Source organism: Pteronotus mesoamericanus, unplaced genomic scaffold, assembly GCF_021234165.1.
Source record: "Pteronotus mesoamericanus isolate MK-2021 breed Mesoamerican mustached bat unplaced genomic scaffold, CSHL_Meso_final contig_73, whole genome shotgun sequence".
NCBI lineage: Eukaryota > Metazoa > Chordata > Mammalia > Chiroptera > Mormoopidae > Pteronotus > Pteronotus mesoamericanus.
This window is the reverse complement of record NW_026555245.1, coordinates 31,998,990-32,022,848: the sequence shown is the minus strand read 5'-3', so window position 1 is coordinate 32,022,848 and position 23,859 is coordinate 31,998,990. Positions and strand designations below refer to the sequence as shown.

General features: G+C 42.7%; 1 protein-coding gene and 1 long non-coding RNA gene across 2 annotated transcripts in view; both read right to left on the bottom strand.

Annotated features, from left to right (window-relative positions):
• The window catches only part of SH3GL2 (SH3 domain containing GRB2 like 2, endophilin A1), a 194,985-nt gene extending 180,184 nt beyond the window's left edge, over positions 1-14,801 (bottom strand). The window contains exon 1 of the mRNA XM_054583188.1: positions 14,628-14,801. Coding sequence (XP_054439163.1) covers positions 14,628-14,672 — 45 coding nt within the window. The 5' untranslated portion in view covers positions 14,673-14,801. The remainder of the gene's footprint in view (positions 1-14,627) is intronic.
• Positions 14,802-22,199: 7,398 nt separating this feature from the next.
• The window catches only part of LOC129078452 (uncharacterized), a 41,018-nt gene continuing 39,358 nt past the window's right edge, over positions 22,200-23,859 (bottom strand). Inside the window, exon 4 of the long non-coding RNA XR_008529962.1 lies at positions 22,200-22,309. This is a non-coding gene — a long non-coding RNA (uncharacterized LOC129078452). The remainder of the gene's footprint in view (positions 22,310-23,859) is intronic.

Here is a 23,859-nt window from a genome sequence, read left to right as displayed (position 1 = left end):
CCACTGATTCCACTTCTGAGTATATACCATAAGAATCCTGAAACATCAATTCAAAAGAACTTATGCACCCTGATGTTCAGAGCCGCTCTATTTATAATAGCCAAGTGCTGGAAACAGCCCAAGAGCCCATCAGTAGATGAATGGATAAAAAAAGTGTGGTACATTTACACAATGGGATACTACGCAGCAGAAAGAAGGAACTCCTACCATTTGCAACAGCATGGATGGAACTGGAGAATAGTATGCTAAGTGAAATAAGCCAGTTGGTCCAAGACAAATACCATATGGTTTCATGTATAAGAGGAACCTAATGAACAAAACAAACAAATAAGCAAAATAGAACCACAGGCATGGAAACATGGAACAGACAGTGGCAAGAAAGGAGGGGTGAGGGAGACAACAGTGGAAAGAAGGGGAAGGAACTAGTCAAAGAACATACATGAATGACCCATGGACAACAGTGTGCAGACTGACTATGGGAGAAGTGCATGGGCTGGGCAGAGCAGGAGAAAAGGGGAAAAACTGGGACTACTGTAAGAGAATAACAATAAAAATATATGTAAGAAAAAGAAAACTTTCAAAAGCCCATATTTAGAAATAATTATTAACACTATGTGCCTTGTTTCAAAACACCATGCAGTCACACATTTGAGCACAGGCCATGCCCACAATTTTACATGAAGTTTCATGCTATACTTGCCTTGCTAAAATCTGCTCTCTGCCCCAAGTGTTTTAAGGAAAGGTGTCTGTGTGGATGGAGATTACTTCATTTTTAACGGCTTCATAGAACTCCAGTGCATGACTGTACCACATTTCACTTCCATTAATACAGTGATGAATTTTGAACATATGTTTTTGCTTACATCTCCAATTTTCGTACCCTACTTGTGATAAAATTTAGGAAGTACTTTAATCAAAGGGAGACTACCCATCAAGGCACTGCCTAATTGGCTCCTGGAAAGGAGTAACATGAGAGTAACCTTGGCTCCACACTCTTGCCAAAACTGGGTTTTGTTGATTTTGTTTTTTGGTTATATGCCGCATAGCTTAATCCCATTAGTAATGTAGGTATTTGGGACGCTTTTGCTACTTAGAAGTTCTTCATTTCTATGTAGCAAAAATCCTTTCTTCTGCGGTCTCTAAACTGTATCGATCATGTTTGGAAAGCACTATATTTCTGCAGCTCAAAAGAACCCATATTTTTCTTTTTCTATTTTTTACTATTTAACCTTCATATTTTCCAGCCTCCTAGAATTTATTTTAGTATAACATGTGAAAAAAGGATCTAGTTTTATTTTGTTTTCCAAATTGACAGATAACTATCCAAACATGATTTACTAACTATTCCATTCTTCTCTTCACTGGTATGAAATGCTGCCTTTATCATACACCAAATTACCACAATGTACCTGTACTACTTATTTCTGGACTTTCTGTTCTGCCCCATTGACTGAATAAATGAATTATTAAGTGATCAATTTAAAGTCTATTCCAGCATCCAAAGGATGGATTGCCAAGTCACTTTCTTCCTCTGCAGTTAACAAATGGCTGTGTTACTTTGGATAAAGCCCTGAATCTCTCTGTGCCTTAGTTTCCTCATCAGTAAAGTGAGTATAACGGCATCTGCCTCACAGGGTTTTTATGGGGCTAAGCTCAAGGGTAATGTAGAGAACAATGAAGGAGAGAGACCTTCGTTTGATCAAATGGCCACAAATTTAATGCACAATGACAGACCACAGTAAATGAATTAAGGGGAAACTCATCCAATCTAGCAGGTGAGAGCAGGTGCGTCCAAGACATAAAACTTGAATTAAGGGCTAAAGGACGAGTAGGAGTGAAGTATCCCCAGGACGACAGGAGGGCGGGCAGTAAACCCAGGCACAGGGCCTGACTGCAAGCCCCACCTCTGCCTGGTCTGGGGACACTCCTGCATGCTGCCCACTTCATGAAGGGATGGTTTCCCTCACCTTCAACTTCTCAGTCTAAGCTCACATTCTCAGAGTGAGACTCCATGACCGCCCACTTCTGAAAAGCCAGAAATACGATCTTTAATAAGAAAGCCAATGATATAAATCATACATAACCTATTCATTCAACACCCAACTATTTCGGCAGGAGATATTCCAAGATCTTCAGCTTCACTAAAACACAAGAAGTAGTTCTTTATCCTCAAGGCTATAGTTTCTGAATTAAAGTAGGCAACTCTCTGTGAAACCATCATCTCTTCTTTTTTACATGCAAATAACAGTAGCTACCTCACATCTGGAATTATCTCTGGTGGTAAGAATTTCCCTGGCTACACCCGGTAAACAACCCTCACCCTTTCCACATGCTGAAGAGAATGTGGTCTCTCTCCACAACACAGTGTCAGGTATGAGCTCCATGTCACAGCGCCCTGGTATTTCTTTGCTGTACTTGCAACAATGTCTAATTATATATTTGCATGATTATTGGTCTGGCTTCTACATTACACTGCCAGTTTCCTGAGGGCACGGAATGCACATTTTATTCATGTCTCTATATCCAGATCTTAGCACAGGGCCTATGGTTTGTAAGAGAGGTGGATGACCAGAGCCCCGTGTGAGGGGAAAATAGTACTGCATCCGGTGGAGAGGCAAGGGACAGACCACACAGGCCCTGCGGTTCACTATTCAGAATTTTGGTCTTTGCAACCAGAAGCAGCAAGGACATACTCAGGTTTTGAAAAGATCATTCTGGCCAAAATGTGGCCTGAGTAGAGACAGGCGGGAACCCTAGGAGACCAGTCAAGAGGCTACGGAGGTACTGGGCCTCAGACATGGCCACAGGTTGGCCTGGATGGGGCGGGGAGTGGCTAAACAGGGGACTGTCTCAGGGACTTCCACAGCATTTCAAAACTGACATGGTGACAAATGTCAATATTTCATGGGGATAGATTTGACATCAGAAAAGAAAATTCAACCTAGTAACTTTGTATACAAAACTAGTAACTTTGATACAAAATGTGAGAGTGTACAATGTAAAAAGAAGTCATTATACTCAGAGAACCTAAAAAGTCAAAATGGGAGAGTAAACTGAAATAAAGTCTATTGCCCTCATAGGAGTGATGGGGGACTCGAATCTTGGAAAAATTTTCATTTCGGTAATAGCTAATAAGCTTCGTAATCCATGTATGTAAAAAGCTATTGTTCCAGGAGCTGAAGGTATGACCCACCTTGACTCCAGGAGGCCATAAGCAGTTCCACCTTTGAGCCTCAGGAGGCCTGCAGGCATCAGGGTAGTAACTGAGCAAGTGCACTCTAGGGTGAGATGCACTGCCCAGGACACGGATGAAAGAATCCAGCAACTTTCTATCTGATTAGCTTTTTCTCCAAACTCCAAACCCCCTACCTACATGTTTCTTCCCCTTATAAAAAGGGTCAGTTTACAATGGAATTGAGGATAGCCTGTTAGGGTACAAACCCGCAGTCTTCTCAGACCGCCAACCTTCTGAATAACACGCCCATGAAGATTCAATCCCTGTCTCTGCTTATTGGGGCCGGTAGATGACTGGCAACACGAACACCGGCTTTTCCGGTTTCAGGAGTCCCAGTTCTGAGCAATTTCACTCAACCAAGGGATATTAATTACTACATGAAAAGACCTCTCCTGTGTTTTAAATATGTTGAATATATAAATGATATTAAATCAAGAGCACAAAGTATAGTGGCTAAAGGCCTTTGCACTGCCATACTTGTAACTCAACAGCACCATTATTTATCACTCTGTATGTCTTGAGGCAGCGTCTCCAACTCTGTTTCTCTACTTCTAAGTTAATATTGGCTCCAGAAATTTGAAGAGATTCTGCAGAGGCTAAAAACACAAGTGTTACTCCAGAAAATGACTCCACGGCCTATTTGTCTCAGAGCTCGAAGCACTTCTCACTGAAGCCACTAAAGAGTGCCAGGCCTCAGAGAAAGCCGAGCCATCCCTAAAGGCACACTTGTGCCCAGGCAACAGCGGCGGCCCCAGTGCCCCGGTCCACCCTGCCAGACGTGTCCTCTCTGCAAGGAAGCTGGCAGCGGCCTGCCCATCTCCTTGCCGAGGCTGTGTCTCATGGCAGTGCTTCCTCCATTCTGTTCTATCTTGTTTGGGGTAGTGAGCAAGGGCTATTACTTTTCCATCCGTGCCTTCCTAAATTTTGTATTTTCTACCCTTAAAGCAGATGCCCACCCGAGGCTATGGACAGTATTCTGCATTCATGTTCAAAGGGGACCACTGGGAATGTCTCCTGGCTTCTCAGGGTACCTCCACCTCACTCATTCTTCTCTGCTGGGGTGGCAGTGCCTCCAAGCCTTGTGTGGGAAAGTGAAGAAGCAACAGGCACCCAGGAGACTTCTGGTATAAGGACTAAGAATGAAGATGAACGCTTAGCACCAAATCACCAGGAACATCTTGAAGAAGTGCTCTTCAGTGCTATATGTTTCCTAGCCACCCTCCTTCTCTTTATACAAAATAAAGTATCCTAAGAATAAGACTAGGGGTCTGGGGGAAAAACTTCATTTAAAAGAAATGCCACCAAAAGTTATTAGCAGCGTTCTTATTTATGACGTGTCTACACTTCTTAGAGAAACGAGAAAAGCAGCAATGCATTCAGAAGAAACCCAAGCACCAGTTTAATTCAGGCTTCCACGGAGGGCGCAGCAGGTGTTCTGAATAGTCGGAAGCTAAATGCCTAATATTGCAAACCAAGCTTGCTCCCAGTCCCCGTGATGACTTGAAATAGTCTTCTATTCCTTGTTTTCAAATTAACCTGAGGAATGTGGAGATGGGAATAAGAGATAAAGATGACGGAGTGGAAAGAAAGCTCAGTGATTTTTTTACATATATATATATTCAAAAACACAAGAAATGTAGAATATATATATTCTATTTATATATATAAAGTTCAGTGATTATATATATAAAGATGTATATATATATACATCTTTACAAAGTATCTTTATATATACAAATATATATATATAAAGATGACGGAGTGGAAAGAAAGTTCAGTGATTATATATATATATATATATTTTCACGAAACACAAGGAAGGAAATGTAGAATATATATATATTCTATTTATATATAAAAAGTTCAGTGATTTTATACATATATATATTCACAAAACACAAGGAAAGAAATGTAGAAACATGAACTCATCCATATACTTACTGATGAGAGAAAAAAATGCCTGTCTAATTGTTAATTTTAAAATTAATCTTACAGCAATGCAGCACAGTGTCTGGCATAGAAATTCTCAGTGTATTTTAGCTACTATGATAGCTCTTTTTTTTCCCAATATTAGGCCTACTGAATATCTGTTTTATGGCCTTCTTTTTTTACTTAGCAATAATCATGAATATTTCCCCACACAAATACTGCTGTATGGATAAAATGGCTTACGCAGGGGTGTCCAACCTTTTGGTGTTTCTGGGCCACCCGGGAAAAAGGAGGGTTGCTTGGGCCACACATTAAATACACAAACACTAACAAAAACTGATGAGCAAAAAAACAAAGACTTTAAGTAAATTTACGACTTTGTGTTGGGCCACATTCATAGCCATCCTGGGCCACATGTGGCCCGCGGCCACAGGTTGGACATCCCTTCTAGATGTACCATAATTTACTTCCTTATCCCCTATCATTCTGACCTTTAGGTCGTTTCCAGTTTTTCACTACAATACCTACTAAAGGGAATAACTGTGTGCACAAGCTTTGCATGCTTATATACTTATCCAAGCATATATACTTGGATATATACAGATGCTTATATATCTATCCAAGAAAACTTGGATAGATTCCTGAAAACATAATTACCAGGAAGAGAACTGCTGATCTCCAGAAGTGTCACATGGCTTACATTCGCGCCATCAGATGAGAACCACATTCCTACACCCTTGCTAACTCGGCAAGTGCTCCTGTCATTTCTGCTCATCTAAACAGTGAAAAATGTCATACACTGCTGTCTCAGTTCCACGATTTGTATCATTTGTATCCCGGCCACTTGCAGTTCTTTCATATATTGCCTTTCCATATTCTGTTCTAATTTTTCTATTAAGGTGTTCATCTTTATCTTACTGATTACTAAGCGCTTTAAGATATTTCTTCATTTGACATTCAAGGCTGTGAGAGAATTCACAGTTGAGAATTACTGGCAATTATTAGCTTGGAAACAGATGGTCTAAACTCAACTCCTGGTTCTGCCCCTGAGGCTGTGTAACCCTGGTCTACTTACTTAACCCCTCAGTGCTTCAGTGTCCTCCTCTGTTACAGAGGAGTAAGAACAACCGTGTCACACGGTTGTTATGGGCACTTAATGGGTTAAAGTAACACATAGCCATGTAGCCATTTTTACAACTAAGGAAGTCTATTTTAAATTTGCAATTTTATAATTTTATGTTTTAACTTCTAAGCTAACTTTAAAATATCTGGTGTACTTTTAAGCAGAAATAAACAAATTAACAATACATATACAAGATAACTCCACAGATAATAAAAAAGAAATAGAGATGTATTCATCCAGCAAACACCTACCAGATGCCCACCATGGGACAGGCATGGGGACATGAAGACCAGCACAGAAGCCCTTCCTTTACACCCACCCGGCGGAATGCCAGCAAAGAAACCTGCTTGCTGTGCCGTGGGCCAAGCACTACATTCAAAAGAAATACCATGGGCAATTTTCATTGCACATGGAAGGGCATTTGACCCCCACCAACTGAGGGAAGGTTAAATTGCCTTAAGAAATTGCCAAGATGAGACCTGAAAGAGACATAATGGTTACTCAAGTATCAAGTACAAGAGAGGGAAGAGGCATTTCCACAAAAAGGGCAGCACGGCGCAAAGACTCAAAAGCAGGTATGGCTGTGTGATACAACGGGAAGATGTAAAAGAGAATCAGTATGGAGGTAGAAGATAGCCACACATATAAAGAGGTGTGAGAGATGAGACTAGATCTGTAAACAGGGGTCAGGTCATGCTTGCAACTCCTTTATGGGATTTATAAGGGTTTTATTCTAGGAGTCATAAGGAGCCACTGAAGAACTTTAAGCAGGGGAGCAACATTAGGTTTGCTGTTTAGAAAGGTAACTGTAGGTACACTTAGATATGAATCAAAGGGGAACAAGGCCAGATGCATGAAATGTCAGAACTTAAACTCACCTGCAAAACCATATTACCTCAGCTTTGAAACTTAGGATTTTGCAGGGAAAGAGAGTGTTCGTATCAAGTGGGCAGTGACTTACCTGAGGTCTCACAAGTCCTCAGAATAAGAAACTAGCAGGACATCTGAAATCTCTGAGCTGCTTCTCCTGGGATCCTACTGATCATGTTCTACATAAACTCATAATGGGTAGTCTTTCACTATTTTCGAAGTGATGAAAGCTTCTCTTGAAGTACACCTCTGCCCTCTGCTTCTTTCCCAAACATTAGGCACAGAACAGATGATTCAGAGAATGACCCCTTTTATTATACATAATCAAATCCCCTTGTCCTGAGCAGAAAACTCCTTGATGGTCAGAAAATGGTCAGCTGTTTATATAGTTAAATTGTGAGACAGGCAAGGTTTGAACAATCAGTTGGTGCAGTATTGTATTCTCAATGAGGATAACATTCACTTTACTCTTCTTTCAATCATTCTGATTTAATAAAGGAAAAAGTCTCACTCTATCATTAGGGTGTCTACTGCTTGTCTAACATTTGTTCATCCTGCCTTAACAAAAGCAGAATAAACTTTAAGCTCACAGCATTACTCAAGCAAGGGTATCTAGGACTTAAGTTTTTTGCATGGTAATTTCCTGTACCTCTACAGTAAGTGATGGTGGGTTTTCCATTTATGAAAGTGACACAATCCATTTTTCAATTAAAGTCAAATCAGTCATCTGAATATTAATACAGATGCCAAAAGTCATGAAAATAAAAATAAATGACAAATTTGGGGAACAAACTATTCTACCACAACCATATGGGAAGAATCTAAAGAAGGTGACTGCCTAAATTCACTTGAATCATTCATGGCAGCAACCAGCAGACAGTGACATCAGACACCAAGAATTTAGATCTTATAAAGGGAAAGCCAATACACATCACATGACATCAACACTATTCGTTGCCTCATAAAAGTAGAGTGAGTCATCAAATTTAGACAAATGCACTGATAAAGAGGTTTTATGATAATCTTTCTAGTAAGGATTCATCCTTTCACACAAAATGAGTTACAGCAAAAAATGGATCAAAATGCTTTAAATGTGTACATTCTGAAACATTAAAAAGTAGTAGAAAGAGCTTGTATAACATGAAATAAAAGTATTTTAATGATTAAAAAATACTTTTTGGACAATTTAAATTTTGAAACAAAGATCTGTCCCATCTTCTCTTGGAGCTAAGGAAAAGAACTTTTCCATGTGAACATCAAGAAATTTAGAGATGAGGTCAATGATGAGCACTATATGTAGCTCTATAAAAATTTTTTTTAAAAACTGGTACTGGGTTCAAGGTAAAGGTAATGACCAAAAATGTGGAAAAACCTAAAGATTCTGGATTTGTGAGCTTTAAAGGAACCAAAGATGCAGAGAGTAGTGGATAAGATGAAAACAAGAGAGCTTAATGGAAAACAATTTTATGTTTGTTAAACTTAACTAAAAAGTGTAACAGGAGACAATGCCTTGGCTAGTGTGGCTCAGTGGATTGAGAGCTGGCCTGTGAACCAAAGGGTCACCAGTTCGATTCCCAGTCAGGGTGCATGCCTGAGTTGTGGGCCAGGTCCCCAGGTGGGAGCATATGAGAGGCAACGACACATTGATGTTTTTCTCCCCCTCTTTCTCCCTCCAGTTCTCTGAAAATAAATAAATTTAAAAAATCTTTTTTTTTAAATCTCTGAATAAAAAGTGTAAGAGGAGACAAAACTCAAGTGCAAGTTTGAACACAGAAGCAGAAAAGAATGTCTGGATAACAGAACATTAACTTTCATGAGTAAAATCTTGATAATGGTATTGATGAGGAACATCTCCAGAAAACACTTCCTTCAGTCAATCTACAAACATTATGGAGCAGAGTTATAGGAAAAGGTTTAGGTTTGCAGGTCCCTCTCACCCAGAAGTAGCCACTTAAGCGCTTTCACGAATAATATAAATATGTCCAGCAAGCTACTGTACACAGCATTTATTCAACATGGAGAAGCACATCAGAGTCACTTCAGTGAGCAGTAAATGCCAAGACTGAGAAGGGTGAAAGTTGTATCCACTCTGTTCTCAATGCCTAGAGGACAACTCCCCTACGAGTTATTTCATCACTCAGATACAGACTTATATCTGACTATTTTCTCCCCAGCCCAACTGCCCAATGGCCAAGTCACTACAGGACTCCTCAGGGTGCCAGAATTCATCCTTTCCAAAACGTCTGCACTGGTCACCAGGTGCACCAGAAAACCATTCCAGGCCTCAGACCCATGAATCATGTCAAAGATCACAGAGCTAACATCACAAACATACACCACAATGTGTGCTACATCCACCTACAACTCTCAAAAACAACTCAGTAAACAACTTCAAATTGCCATGTAGCTGTCTGATGTGCCCATACTAGACAAGGGCATTTGATCGTGTCTGTGTTGGCGTCGACCTTCCAACAGCACAGACACAGATGCAGCGTGAAGAGTCAGCCACTCCACTCTCATTGGTAAAAATCCCTGAGACCTTGTTAGAGACTAATAACTCAAAAACCTCTTCATAGTTCCACTATCTCTACATTCCAAGATTAATAAACCTATCACTGTACTACCAGCCCACCAACTTAAAAGTTAAGAGTCTGTTCAGAAAGCAGTTAACAACCTCACTGTTTAAAATTGATCAGGAACAAAAAAAAAGTGTTTACCAGAGAAAAATATCTAAGTATCAAAAAATCTACACATTGTGTTGGGGGGGGATGGTAAAATATAAAATGTATTTTTATAAAAATACATATGGAACATTGATCCTTATGTAATAAGAAAAGACTGACTCAGCAAAGTAGACTTAAAATGTATACATAGGTATTTATGTTGGATTGATGTGGGTGGATACATACACACACTCATAAGCATACATACAAATTAATGTGTAATAGACACAAGGATGGCAAATGCTTCGCGCCTCTTACCAACACCTGCTTCGACATTCTGGGTATCTTACTAGACTACAGTTTCCAGCCTTCTCCCTTCTTCTATTGTACTTAAGGCTACTATGTTACAAGTTCCAGTCAACTGAACACAAACAGAAGTGATTGTTCCTGTTATTAGTTTTCTGCTGTTGCATAACAGATTATCACTAATTTAGCAGTTTAAAACAATAACCATTCATTCACTCACAGTTCTATAGGTCAGAAGTTTGGGACAGCTTGACTGGATTCTCCGTTTAGAATCCACAAGGCAAATATGAAGATGGGAGCTAGAGTGGGCTCCTGGCTGCGGGCTCTGAGGAAGCATTCCTTTCCTTTCAGGCTGTTGACAGAATCCAGTTCTTTAAGGCTGTCTAGGATCTCTGTTTCCTAGCTGGCTCTCATCCAAGAGCTATCCTCTGCTCCTCGAGGCTGAGTGCATTCCTTCCCACATGGACCCTCCATCTTACACAGCAAGGGCATGTGCAGTCCTTCTCATACTTCCAGTCTCTTTGACTTGCCCTTCTGCTGCAGCCAGAGAGAATGCTCTCCCTTTAAGGAATTCACGTGATTAGAGTAAGCCCACCATAAAATTCTCCCTTTCGCCATAAAAAGTAACAATCTTGGGAGCGACATCTTTTCACAGTGACAGGCTGACCGTACTCAAAGGGGAGGGGAGTACACATGAAGGAGGGTCATTGAGGGTCTTAACATTCTGCCTACAACAATCCTATTCCAGGCATGGCCCTTAAAAATCTCCCATTCTTGTTCCAGTATACTCATTCCCTTTGGCAAACCTAAAAGTCATGTGTGGAACTCTCGTCATCCTGGATCCCTGAAGCAGATAGGAAATGAGAAAGAGATAAGCTTTGAGCAACAAAGATCCATTAAGACTTTGGTTAAACCAAAGCATTAGGCCTTCTTTCAAAGTTCATATTAACACAACTAAATGAACTGGCTGAAAATTAGATCTAGAAAAGAACTTCCATTGTGGTAACTGGGAAATGGAACTGATGAGAAGAAAACAGATCAGAAGTGTTCTAGGCTTTTAAAGGAATTTTATTGCCCAAACCATCCATGTTCTGGAACATCATATTCTGAATTTAGAAGTTGTACTAAATGTAAAATCTTCATAAATAGTAAAGTTACTCCTGAAGCATCAGACCTAGCTGACGTTAGTATCCTTGGAACATGCTTCGCTGGCAGTCTGCAAAAACATGTGACGGACTCACAATCATGGCATCTCCATAGGTCCAGCTGCAGCACTCTTTTTAGTCTTTTTTATCCATTACAGGCCACATGAATCACCCCAACATTTGGGCTTCAAAATGATTAGAAAAATAAAGAAAATCTAAGCTCCCGAGGTGAGAAAAGTTGTACAGTTAAATATTAAAACTTCATGTTTTGTCTTCTGCTGCCTTAAAATGCCTCACACAGGCTGTAAGCAGCCACCCCGGGGGACAACTACACCAGTGTGATAAGGTTGACCCATCCCCTCTCTCCCTGCCCCTGACCATGACCTAACAACATTCACAAAGCACCAAGGAAAGTCCCCCTCGCCTTCGCTTGTGTCCTCCACCTGGACCTCCCATGAAGGCACTTGCCTAGGGTCTGGGACTCGCTCGGCTCCCCGCCTGCCTGGCTGAGCTTGCTCCCTCCGCCCTCCTCCCATGCGGCCGCCCTCTCATTGTCAACTGACTCTGTCTCTGTAGCACCTGTGAGTATAACAAACATTGTTTTCTTGCACTTTTCTGGGTAAATTACATCTTTATGAGCAATGAAGTAATAAAGTCTTTCTTAAACGAAAAAGATGATCAATTTTTGCTATTTTAATATATTCTTCCACTCTGGTAAAATGTATTTGGCAAAATTTTGCACCACTAAATAGCTAAGACCCATATTGAAAATAATTGCCAGCAAGAAGGTAGAAATAGTCAGTTCTAAACCAAGAGAATAGTTGTGACACATGTAATCAGAGATTTTAAATCAACGGGCAAACAGTAAAGGTATATTGCTTTATTCATACAAATATCATCCCTTCCTCACATAAGCAAAAACTCAATTTCATAAAAATAGGAGAAACATTTGCCTGAAGAGGGATCTTCCACTTAGAAACACAGGCTGCCTAATCCAGCCTGTATTTTAAAAGAGAAATAATCCTAGGCCTAAAGCTTCCTCTGTAGATAAGAGCAGGTTCATGAGCTCTGGGGGTAGGCGGGGTGGGGAATGGAGAATATGGCTTTTTCCCCTATTATCTCTGACATGTGCAAACATTAGTATTGGCTTTACACACCCTTCAAAATACATATACATGCACAGGAAGGATAACCTTTGCCTTGGGCTTTCTCAGATTGTGCTGCCTTAAACAATGGGTAAGAGATTGTGTGTTGCTTCACTTTTAAAATAAAAGGCTTTTCAGTAAAAAGAGGCAAATGATGCAATCTGGATTCAGTGTGATAAATACTAATCTGATCACAAGCAGACCTCCTCCAAGGATCTAAGAAGTCTTTTCATATTAGAATTTCAATCTTGCATTCAGAACATTCAGAGCTATATAGAAATAACTTCAGGATGGCTGAAATTGAGACTTTTGGATATTTTTGTTAAGGTAGAAAAGCTAAAAATTCTAGCTTCTATAATTTCCTCATGCTTATTATTACCAATATAAGGCACAGTATTACATCCTAATAAAATTACCCTTAATGTTAATAGCAGTTATTGAGCTCCTTCTGTGTGTGTTCTACAAGCTCATTTGTGTTCACATCAATTCTAAGAAATGGATACTATCTTCATTTTAGCAAGGACAGATTCAGAAGTTAAACGACACTCAAGGTCACAGACAACAGAGGAGGGGGCCAAGTCTTAACCTTTCCCGCTCTGAAGTGACGGTTCCTAATTGCCTTTTAGGGCACCAAGATTGGCAAAGGAAGTCTTCAGAATCAAAGTAGGAAAAGGATGTGATGTTGGCCAGTTTGGTGCCAAGGTCTGCTTTAGAGAAGTGGTAAGTACCTGAAATAAACCATGTTAGTGACGTCAAAGAAGACCTGCCTGAGACCCTGCCAGCAGCAAGTCTGCTGGTTCCATAAATCTAAAGGAATCTGAAATACACTTATGGGAGGCATTCCAAATTACACCAACAACACACTTGTATTCACAAACATTTCTGGCAGAGAGGTCTCAGAAAGACCCAATTTGAAAAGCAAAACTGATTACACTGAAGGGCATTTTTACTAAAATGGCCTTAGTTCCTCTGATCTCCTAAACTGACCAATATAACCAGTTCTAGACGGGCAAGGGCATTGTGACAGAGGTGGCACGTGGGTCTGCTCAAGACGAATTTCATCCGGCATCTGTCGACCTAACTTAACCAAGGTTCTGTAAAACACAACCCTCATCTTTTCTGGATGTGGTTTTTAACAAGACTGGTACTGTAGCAGCCTCGGGGGTGGGGGAGGACTCATTACTTTTGAGGAATTATCAGAAAGCTCATTACTAATTAAGGCTAATCTATGAAAAAATATTTAAGGCTAAATTATGAGAACTATTTAAAGAAATCAGCAAAGCCCTTAGCTAAAGATTCCTTAAACTAGAACTGTTTCAGATGGATTTAAAAAAAATAGTACTCATACTCATTATATAAGATGTAGGTCACATTTTAAGTATTCACTTATTTTTTCCTATATAAAATCCTCCAACCAAGCCCACTGAGATTTAAACTACTAAAATATGGATAAGTTTTATTTTCACAGCTTATTAACCTCATAGAGCTGTGACAGTCACATCCAAGATGTAAAAGGCTCAGTAAAAAAAAAAAAAAAAAAAAAAATTTAAATATATGATGATTTGGTTATGTTAAGGCTGCAGCACCCTTGGAAAAATTTTAAAGACGTGCTCACTTCTGGTCAAGACTTGGCCTCCAAGGAGTTTGACGACCAAGTTCCCCAAGGAAAAGTTAATGCTTGAGCTTTCCAGAAAGACGCCCCATCCTCCAGTTCCTCTGAGTCTGCGGGTGACGGAGGAAGGGGTGATTCAGAGACTCCGGGAAAAAGCACAGACCGCGGACATCCCCGCAGCCACCCTCAGTGTGGGCCACCGTTCGTGCCAGCACATCCCGGGACAGCCGGGTGCACCAACACCGCAAGGTCACAGGGGAAAGAGGCGACTTTACATAATCTCCCGCCGCGCAGCCCAGGCACCTGTGAGCCTCGGCGACGGTGCAGCCCCAGTCCCCTCCCTGTCGCGCCCGCACTCGGCGGTGCGGGGGCGGCGCGCGGAGCGGCGCGCGGGGCGGCGAGGCGGGACACTGGGCACCCACTGGCGCCTGGGGAGCCGCACGGAGCTCAGGGAGGAGAATCGAGGGCGGGCTCCCCGTCCCGAGATGCCCCGGCGGGCGGGGCGGAGCGGGCCGGGGTCCCCAAGCTCCCGGTCGACTGCAAGCTCCGAGGGCACCCCTCGCAGCTCCGCCCGGGACCGCACCTGTCACGCGCCTTACCTGAGTGGCTTTATGAAACTGCTTCTTTAGCCCGGCCACCGACATGGTGCTGCAGAACGCGCCGACGCGGGCGGCTACGGGCGCTGAAAGCAGCAGCCGGCGGAGCGAAGCAGGAAGGCCGAGCCGGGCAGCTAGCTCGCCGGGCCGCCGCCAGTCGTGCGGCCGCCGAGGCAGTGGGCGCTGGGACGCGGGCGGCACGGGACGCGGGTTCTTGCGGATACACACCCTGACGTCAAAGCTGGGTGATGCGGCCTCTTAAAGGGGACGCGGGAAGCCCCGCCCCACGCGGCCCCGCCTCCGGCGCGGGGCTGGCGGACAGGTGCTGCGGCACCAGCTACCTGCGCGCGGGCATCCCACGCGCGGACCTCGCTCCTCGGGCCTGCTGCCTGATTAGAGGGCCCTGGGCGTTCTCCCGACCCCGGAACGTCGTTCGGACCCCGCCAACTGTGGACCGGTCCTTGCAGCTTGATAGCCCAGGCACCGGGCACGACTCAGGTGATTTGCTTGGCTTCCAGGTAGCCGCAGCGGAGCTGCTTGCCCTTTGAGTCTGGCCTGTCTGCAGCCTAGGAAGGAGGAGTGGCGTTCTATCTGGAGTAATAAATAAGTTATGACTCCTTGTCTGCCTTGCCCCCGCTTGGCTGGGCACTGAAAACGTTTCTCTGCCCTGTTTTCAATATCCCTTAAACCTACATAACATTAGGAAAAACCACCAACCGCTTACTGTTTATTTTGGTCTGGTGCAACTTAATAATTTAAAAAGAACCAATTTTTTTTTTAATTCATAAAGTTAGTCAGGTAAATACAATAAAATTGAAGTGGGTTATTACTTACAGTAATAGTATTTAATCCTCTGTTTACAGATATGAAAAAGCCCGAACTGTGAACTGGGCATTCAGTTATGGTAGTGGATTTCGGATTTTCAATCTAAAATAAGCATTCTATAATGTGAAACCGCATGATACTTAGTTATACAAATACCTAATATGCGACAATGTATGTATGGCTGTGCTAAAGTGAAACTCTGATAGAATTAGATTAATTGGTAGCAAACAGCACTAGATGTCTTCTAATTTCTGGTAATTAGCCACTTCCTATGGTTTTTCAAGAGCTGAGGAGTGCATAGGAAAGAACTCGAATGCAGTCCCCACCTAGGGACCAAAGTTAGGAGAAGAAGAAGACAGAGTGAGAGAAGCCAGGATGAGAGACATTGCCAAGGGTGAATAAGAACAGCAGGGCAGGATGGAGTACTAAAATCCCCTTTCATTACCTCCACAACCCCTGCTGTTCGGACAGAGCCACAGACCTCACCTCCACCCCTCTAGCCAGGCTGCTTGGACACAGGGTGAACATTTGATACAAGGGGATCCTGTCGGTAAGGTGGGCTTACCAATCAGAACCTTGATAATGTGAAGTGAAACATGTAAAAGCAGTCAAGCAGATGGTGGATAACAAAGCAATAAGAGCGCATGGACTTGTGACCCAGTCTATAGAGAGAATCAGGGGAAAGGAGTAAGCCTCCTATGTACCTTCTTCGTACATACATAGTAGTTCAGCACTTTGCAAACATCTTGTGGTTAAGTGGGGGCACAGTGACAATTTTTCACTAGTGGGTTAGAAAGGAAAGTGATTGTGACTTCTTGGCCGAGAATTTAACTGTTGGTATGAGATGCTACCAAGCTCTTTTTCCTTGGTGACAGTATTCTAAATAGTGCTCTATCAACCAGAATCCAGAGTGAGGGCCAAGCACAGCAAAGTCACCAACTGATGTTCAACAGACATTTAGCATGAGTGAGAAATAAATCTGAGCCATTTTAATTCACTGAGTCTGGAATTGTTACTGTGGCAAAACTAATCTCTCCTGACTGCTGCACTGAGAGGACATGCCTGCCCATTTCCCAGATGTCCCAATGTCCCAGAGGAAGGGACATTTTCCAGTTCCTGCCAAGCCCACATGTTTTTCTTGTTGTTGCTGTTGTTGGTCATTAGATGACATTGTCTGTTTTATTCTTACAAAAAGCCTCACTGAAGTTGGGGGAGGTTTTTCTCTTTTTTGCAGCCTCCCTGAAGCAGTGGGCAGACTCAGCCCCTGGGCCTGAGAGTTAGAGGGAATGGTGGCTCCATGCACTGACCACACCCTGAACTTTTACCCTGAATTTTCCTTACCTGCTAGAGCGGGTGAAGTGCAAGCTTTGCTGATCCATTCCACAGGAATGTCAGGGCAAGGGGCACCCTGTGTCTCAGAGAAATATCAGACAGGGAAAGATGAAAGTCCTGCCAATAGATAGGTGAGTCGACTGATCTATCTGAATGTAGGACAAACCATTAAAGTCAATCTGACGGAGGCCCCATGAGGTGGTGCGCCCAGAGCACACTCATTGACCCGTAAGGGCTGCCAGCCATGGTGGTTCCCAGATTCCTGACATTAGGAATCTCTGCAAGAGTTTGGACTTGCTGCATGAATAGGTGGGGCTCTAGGCTAGAGAGGTTTGGGGGTTAGCATTGTAATGACTGCTTTTGTACTCTAACAGTTTGATGAAGCTTGTGTCTACACACACACACACACACACACACACACACGACTACTGTAAAATGCTAATAATGGTTGTGCTGCTGGAGCAGTTCTCAAAACTTCTGGGTATCAGAACCCCCTGGAGGATTTGTTAAAACACCCATTGCTGGGCCACATCCCCAGTTTCTGATTCACTAGGTCTGTGTGAGGACTGGGAATGTGCATTTCAAACCAGTCTGTAGGCGATGCTAACACTCTGGTCTGGGGACCGCACTGTGAAAAGCACTGGGCTAGTGTAGAGCTATTAGGAGTGAACTTTTTTTCTGATTCTCCAAGTTTTTTAGATGTTTTCCTCTTTTCCCATTTCTTGTATATTAGAAAAAGTATTTTATAATTAATTTTTTCTACCTGATCCCTGACCTAAACAATGGAGCATTTCACAGAAGAATGGGCTTTGGTTAAAGCTGCTATGAGAACAACTGGTCCGGGATTCATGAGCTCTGGCTTTTAACTGAAAGGTGTGAAATTGGGGACCTGAAGAGTTCCCTCAGATCTTTGAATACTTACCTGAACCCTAAATTAAATAAAAACAAGTCTCTACCTACCCCTGGTTGTTCATCCACTAACTTAGAAGGTGTATCTTGCTTTACAACAAAGGAACTTCCTTGAGAGAAAAAACTACTTGAGGACTTCAAGTCCTTTTGAAACCATGGCTAGTTCTCCCAGGTATCCTCTGGATCTCATGTAAATCATGTATTTCTACCGAAACTCCAATTTATACCTAGAAAGACCTTTGAGGTGTTACCTTTAAAAGAGATTTGTTGAGCTCCCCTTGATCTGGGCAGCAAGGGAGTCCTCAACACAATACCGGGATCCACACTCTTGTTGGGGAACAAGCAAAGCACCGTAAATTTATTAAAGTGATAGGACACACTCGAGAAGTGAAAGCAGGAGACCCTGGAGAAAAAGATACCCTGATGGAGGCTGTGTGGAAGGTTTTTATTAACCATGGACAAAGTAGGGATAGGGTGGTCCTAGGCTTCTGACACTGGTGGGGTGACTGCTGACAGGCTTGTCCTTGTTTGTCCCTATTCTCCAGATAGTGATTTTTTTCTTTTTTTGGTCCTTCTGTAATTGTCATGGTGTTGGGAGTAGGGAGTGATCCCAAAACCATCAGGCAAATTTATTATAAAATGTTATAATGGCTTGTTGGTTATTTTTAGATTAGTATGGCTGTTGAATCTGGTTGAGACTGGGTTTGGGAGTTTTTTTGTGGGGGGGGGTTTGTCTCAACTACAGGAAATTGAGAAGGAGGAAGTGGGGGAACAGGTGATCAGCGGTGGTGGGGTCTGCGATATTCCAGCCGAAACAGAATAGGGGAGGAGTAGAATTTGAGTCCTTAGTTCCATGTTCTAACTTTCCTGCATCCCTTGTTACTACCAGACATCAAGGTAGGAGGTTTGGAGGAATGGGAAGATGAGATTCCAGGATCATGGACCCCAAGGATTTTCTAGGCCAGCAATTCAGAAAACATTTCTTAGAGACAGTTTCTGTGGCTTATTACAGAAGGATGAGGGACAGATGCACCAGGCACTAAACAATTATTTTCAAACACGAGTGCCCTCTGGGGTTGCACAGGCAATATGACAGAGGCTCTGTGGAGGCATGGAGAAGCGTAATGTAGGGAAAGAGGAATCTAAGGTCAATGAGGAAGAATCATGTTTAATAAGAGGTGGTTGTAACTCAACATGTTCCCCTCCCCTCTCCTGAAATCAAGTCAGTGTAAAATGGTAAATGAACCTAGATCTGCTTGAAAAAGTTCCAATTAAATGAAACCCCTACACAGTACCACCTCATTAATTGGGTAGGAAATTCATGGTCAGCAATAATTCCATCACATCATCCATGCACTATTTCTCCTTACACTGTGACAAAGCTTCTGGCAAGCACCAGACCTCTGGTCCGCACAGTGCCCCTGCATCCCTGGCAACTTTCAGAGGGCCCCTGTCCCAAAGATGCAGCGGACAAGCAGCAGCTCTCATCTTATTGCCCTTCAGCCCCTGGCACCTCTCCTCTGGCCCACACAAGGGCAACTTGCTCCTGACTTTATGTGTAAGCTCATTAAGCACAAGAAACACAGCAAAGCAAAGGCATTCAGCCCCAACTTCTTGTTTTACAGATAAGAAAACTGAAGCAATGAGAGGGAGTGACGTACTCATTGTTACTTTTTCTACTCCTGCCTCTAGGCTCAAATCAGGGAAGAACCTCCAGTGTTAACAAATACAGATGGAGAAGATTGAGCAATTTATCACTGTCACTGAAGCTATGTTCTTGATATATTGGGTCTGAGGTTCAACAGTCTTCACTTGATAGCCAGGACTCAATAGTACAGGACTCAGTTGTTCTGGAGTGACTAGCACTTATAAGATTATGTGCCTTTGAAAGCTGCCAGCAGCCTTGGCCTCCACCCAGCATGGACAGGGCACACAAGCCCTGTCCTAAATGTGGGAAATCAAAGGAAAGACCATCTTCTCTTCTTGCTCTGGGGTTTATCACCTACCACACCAACCTACAACAGATACACAGAGAGAAACACACTCTTTTGTCTCTTAGAGGTGGAATATGTGGGTCTTTCTCTCTGTCCCCTGCCCATCTTTCCTTCTCTCCCGCATAGCCTTCTTGTCTCCAAAGGGCAGAGGCCTCTTCCTGCTAAAACTTCCTCTTCATTTAGCTAAACCCTATTAACTAACTCACAGGAGGAGGAGGAGGAGGAGGAGGAGGAGGAGGAGGAGGAGGCGGCGGCCGGCGGCAGGGGATGCGGGGCCTTACTCAAGTGGGTGACTGACATTAGACTCATATCTGGGCCCCTTTCATTATTTACACTCCAGTGTGAAATGCTTCCAACTTCCCTAGCAAAATCCTGCTATTTCCAATGCCCATCTCCAGTGCCTTTCCTTTGAAGTCTTCCCCCCGCTTTCTGACCCCATGTCCTCTCTACATCTGTGGAATCCTGAAGCCCTCATGGTGCACCTCTGCTGTGACCTTGGTCCAACAATGATTGCAGATGCTGAGATATAGCATTAGATTCTTAGCTCTTTGAGTGCAGGGTCTTATGTTTACTTTTATACCTCTTAGCAGATCATATAGACACCCGCTAGATATAGATTAACTGAAGTTTAAAAGCCTGATAACATTTTAAAAGTTACATCCAGTAGGGGGCCAGAAAGCCTGGAGTAGCTGGACCTTCCTCCATCTGAGCAGAACAGTCTGTTCAATGGCCGCTGCTGCTGCGCTCTTACTGTGCCCAAGCCCAGACGTCCAGGGTCCTCTCAACTCTGGGAGTTCCCAATGCCCTTCCCATAAATTCTCCTTTGTTCATTCAGCTAGAATTGCTTTCTCTTACTTGCAATCAACAAACTCTAAATGATATATCCCCTCCACCCTGCAATAATATTCTAATCTCAGTTCCATTTCTTGTTCAGATCTAGCAGCTCATAAACAGCAATGTAGGCAACAACCACCATTCCTGCTAAGCACTGCATTCAGCTCCCTCCTCAGACAAGGGTGGACAGATTGAATGACAAGGAATGTAGTCCTTTAGCAAGTGTCAATTGTGCCTGTAAGACATTGATGTTCTTATTTACAAATCAAACCTTTTGTTTATTTGATTAGTATGTGTCAAAATGCCAGGGCTGGAACCTCCCAAACCCCTCGGAATTGGCAGCTGAACAAATAAATAAATGTCAAGCAACTGGGCTCTGAGAAAGCAGCATCCACTGCTGGAATGAGAACAACCTTAAATGTAATCATTAGGGCATCTTCACCATTGGCTCACTTATTCTATTCCTGGATGGATGTTACCATTAGAGATTCTGAAGGCATGTTGTTAACCCTGAACGTAGGATCTGACTAGTCAGCCCATTAAAACATGTGTTAAAAAGGCCAAGTTCTATTTTAGTAGCTAGTTGGTCATGCAGAGAAAAGCTATTCCTTAGTCAAGTATACATTCTACTCTCATATCAAGTGTTCATTCTCTTAATTACAGGAAAGTCTAAGTAAGAAAGAAATGATTTAATTTAGCAAAAAAAAAACAACAAACAAAAAACCTGTCAACAACACTAAGAATGCAGAATACAACCTTCCAATATTTTGTCAGCATCAGCTTTATATGGGGAAAAAAAATGTATTCTGCTTTACTGGTTTTTAATAAGACAAAATTAAAAGTAATTATATCACTTATCTTTGGGGCCCTTTTTTCTTTGCCTTTTAAGAAATCCCTGGCTGTTTATTAAATGCGCACAACTTGTATTTTCTCTGGCCCACATACATAAAGCTGACTTCAAAGACAAGTCACATATAAAGCATTGTTTTCAAACAGCGTTTCAAACATTTAAGTTAACATTAAAACACCACCCTCTCAAGAATACAAATTTTCTCTCAAGATCTAGTCACAGAAAGTTTGCCATATAGGGAATTCCACCCTTTCAGGACTCTCTCTAAGGCTGACTTTGTTACTTTTTGCCATAGCTGTTCCCCAAGTGCCTACTAATTGGTGGTCTGCAGACCAGCAGCATCAGCATCACCTGGGAACTCACGGAATTAGTAAATTAGAGAGGTCCCGCCCCTGACATATTGGATAAGCAGCTCTGGGTGGGGCCATGCCGGCTGTGGTTTAACAAGCCCTCGCGGTGATTAGGATGCATGCTCAAGTCTCCCAGTTGCGGTGGTAGTGCTGGGGCGGGAGCGGGTGGATGTCTTGGAAATTTCCCTCAGGTCCAGCGGCTCAGGCAACCAAACATAAAATTTTTGCCTTATAGAAGCCCTTGGGATCATTACAATGAACAGGTGTTTCTGTTGTTGTTGTTGTTTTATTTTTTTAATTCTGCAAGAAAAGAAATTGAGACAAGATTATTAAGCAGTTTGGTTAGCAATTTGGACCTGAATCGGTGCCAGGGCTGCTGTAACACACGGCCACCACTCAGGTGGCCTGAAACAGCAGAATTGCATTCCCTCAGTTCTGGAGGTGAGAAGTCCAAATTCCAGGTGTCTGCAGGGCTGGTTCCTTCTGAGGCCTACGAGGGAGAATCTGTTCTGTGCCTGTCATCTAGCTTCTGGTGACAGCCAGCAATCCAGGGTGTTCCTTGGCTTCTAGATGCTGCCATCCAGTTTCTGCCTCTCTCATCCCATGGTGTTGTACAGTCTGTGTCTATCTGTGTCTGAATTTTGTTTTTACAAAGGCACCCATCATATTGGACTAAGGCCCCACTCTATTTCAGTATGACCTCATCTAAATTTGTCTAATTATATCTGCAAAGAACCTATTTCCAAATAAAGTCACATTTTGAGGTACTGGGAGGTTAGGACTTCCCAAAATCTTTTTTGGGGAACAAAATTCAACCCATAACAGGGCCTAACTCAGGAGTCCTGTTGAAAGCACTTCTTTTTTTTTTTTTTAAGTTTTAGTTACACACAGCCATGTTCATTTTTTTTTAAACTATTTTATTTATTTTTAGAGGGGAAGGGAGGGAGAAAGAGGGAGAGAAATATCAATGCGTGGTCGTCCCGCCGTGCGCCCCCCACTGGGGACCTGGCCTGCGACCCAGGCATGGGCCCTGACTGGCAATCGAACTGGCAACCCTTTGGTTCACAGGCCGGCGCCCAGTCCACTGAGCCACACCAGCCAGCACTGCAAACACTTTTTATTCCTACGCATTCTTAAGTCACCTCCCTGACATCGGGGACACAAGAACAGTCGGCAGATTTCCTCACTGAATGCCACTTGCAGAGAAAACGTAGCAGAGAAGGAGTCACGAAGAGGGATCTGTGACTCCCTTCACACAGGGTGTGTCCCCAAACCAGCGATGTGTATGTGTGGAAACTTTGGATCTTTTCTGGGACCCCTCTTCCCCATTCCATATCTGGTATATTTAAACATAAATAGTTTCCTCCTGTTTCTTGGACCCAGAGCTCGCTATTTAAAGATAGTGTAAAGAAAAGAAAAACTATCCCTCATCCACCCCACATGGCTCTGTGGTCCCTCTGGCTGTGGTCATATGACCCAACCAGCTCCAGGCAGTAGGGGACAATCACTAGGCCTGGAAAAAGAGAACTTAAGTTCGGAAGACGGTAAATTCAGAACTACTCTACGGTTTTGGCTACACTCTTTTGGGCCCACAGACCTTCCTAAAGAAAAACTGGAGATGTTTGTAATCTACTTATGTTATGAGTGATTCTGATCTTTAAGCATTAAGCAGTCAGGGGAGGATTGGGAGCGGGTGGCTGAGTATCCACCAGCTCGCGTCTCACACTCTGCCTTCCGGAAGCACTGTTAGCCTGGGTACACCTTACACTTCAGTGATTTCTGTTTTAAGAGTTTTTCTAACCAAATAGTGATTGAGCACTCAGACATAGATTTTATCGTGAAATTTCTTTAAATACAATTAAACACTGAGAGATCTACACTGGGCAATATTTAAAAAAAAGAAAGGAAGGAAGAAAGAAAAATCTCCAGTTATTTCCACGAATGCAATTAAAATGCTAAGAAGCTAATTGAAAACATCAACCCCCAAATAATTACCACTTCTAATTTTCACCATTTCATTAAACATAAAGTATCATCAAATTTTCAATTAGATTCATTGAAGCATTGATGTCTCATGTAATTACTGTGGTTTCCTATTTTGTCTCCATTTATGTAATATTTAGCATTATGTATACAACTAA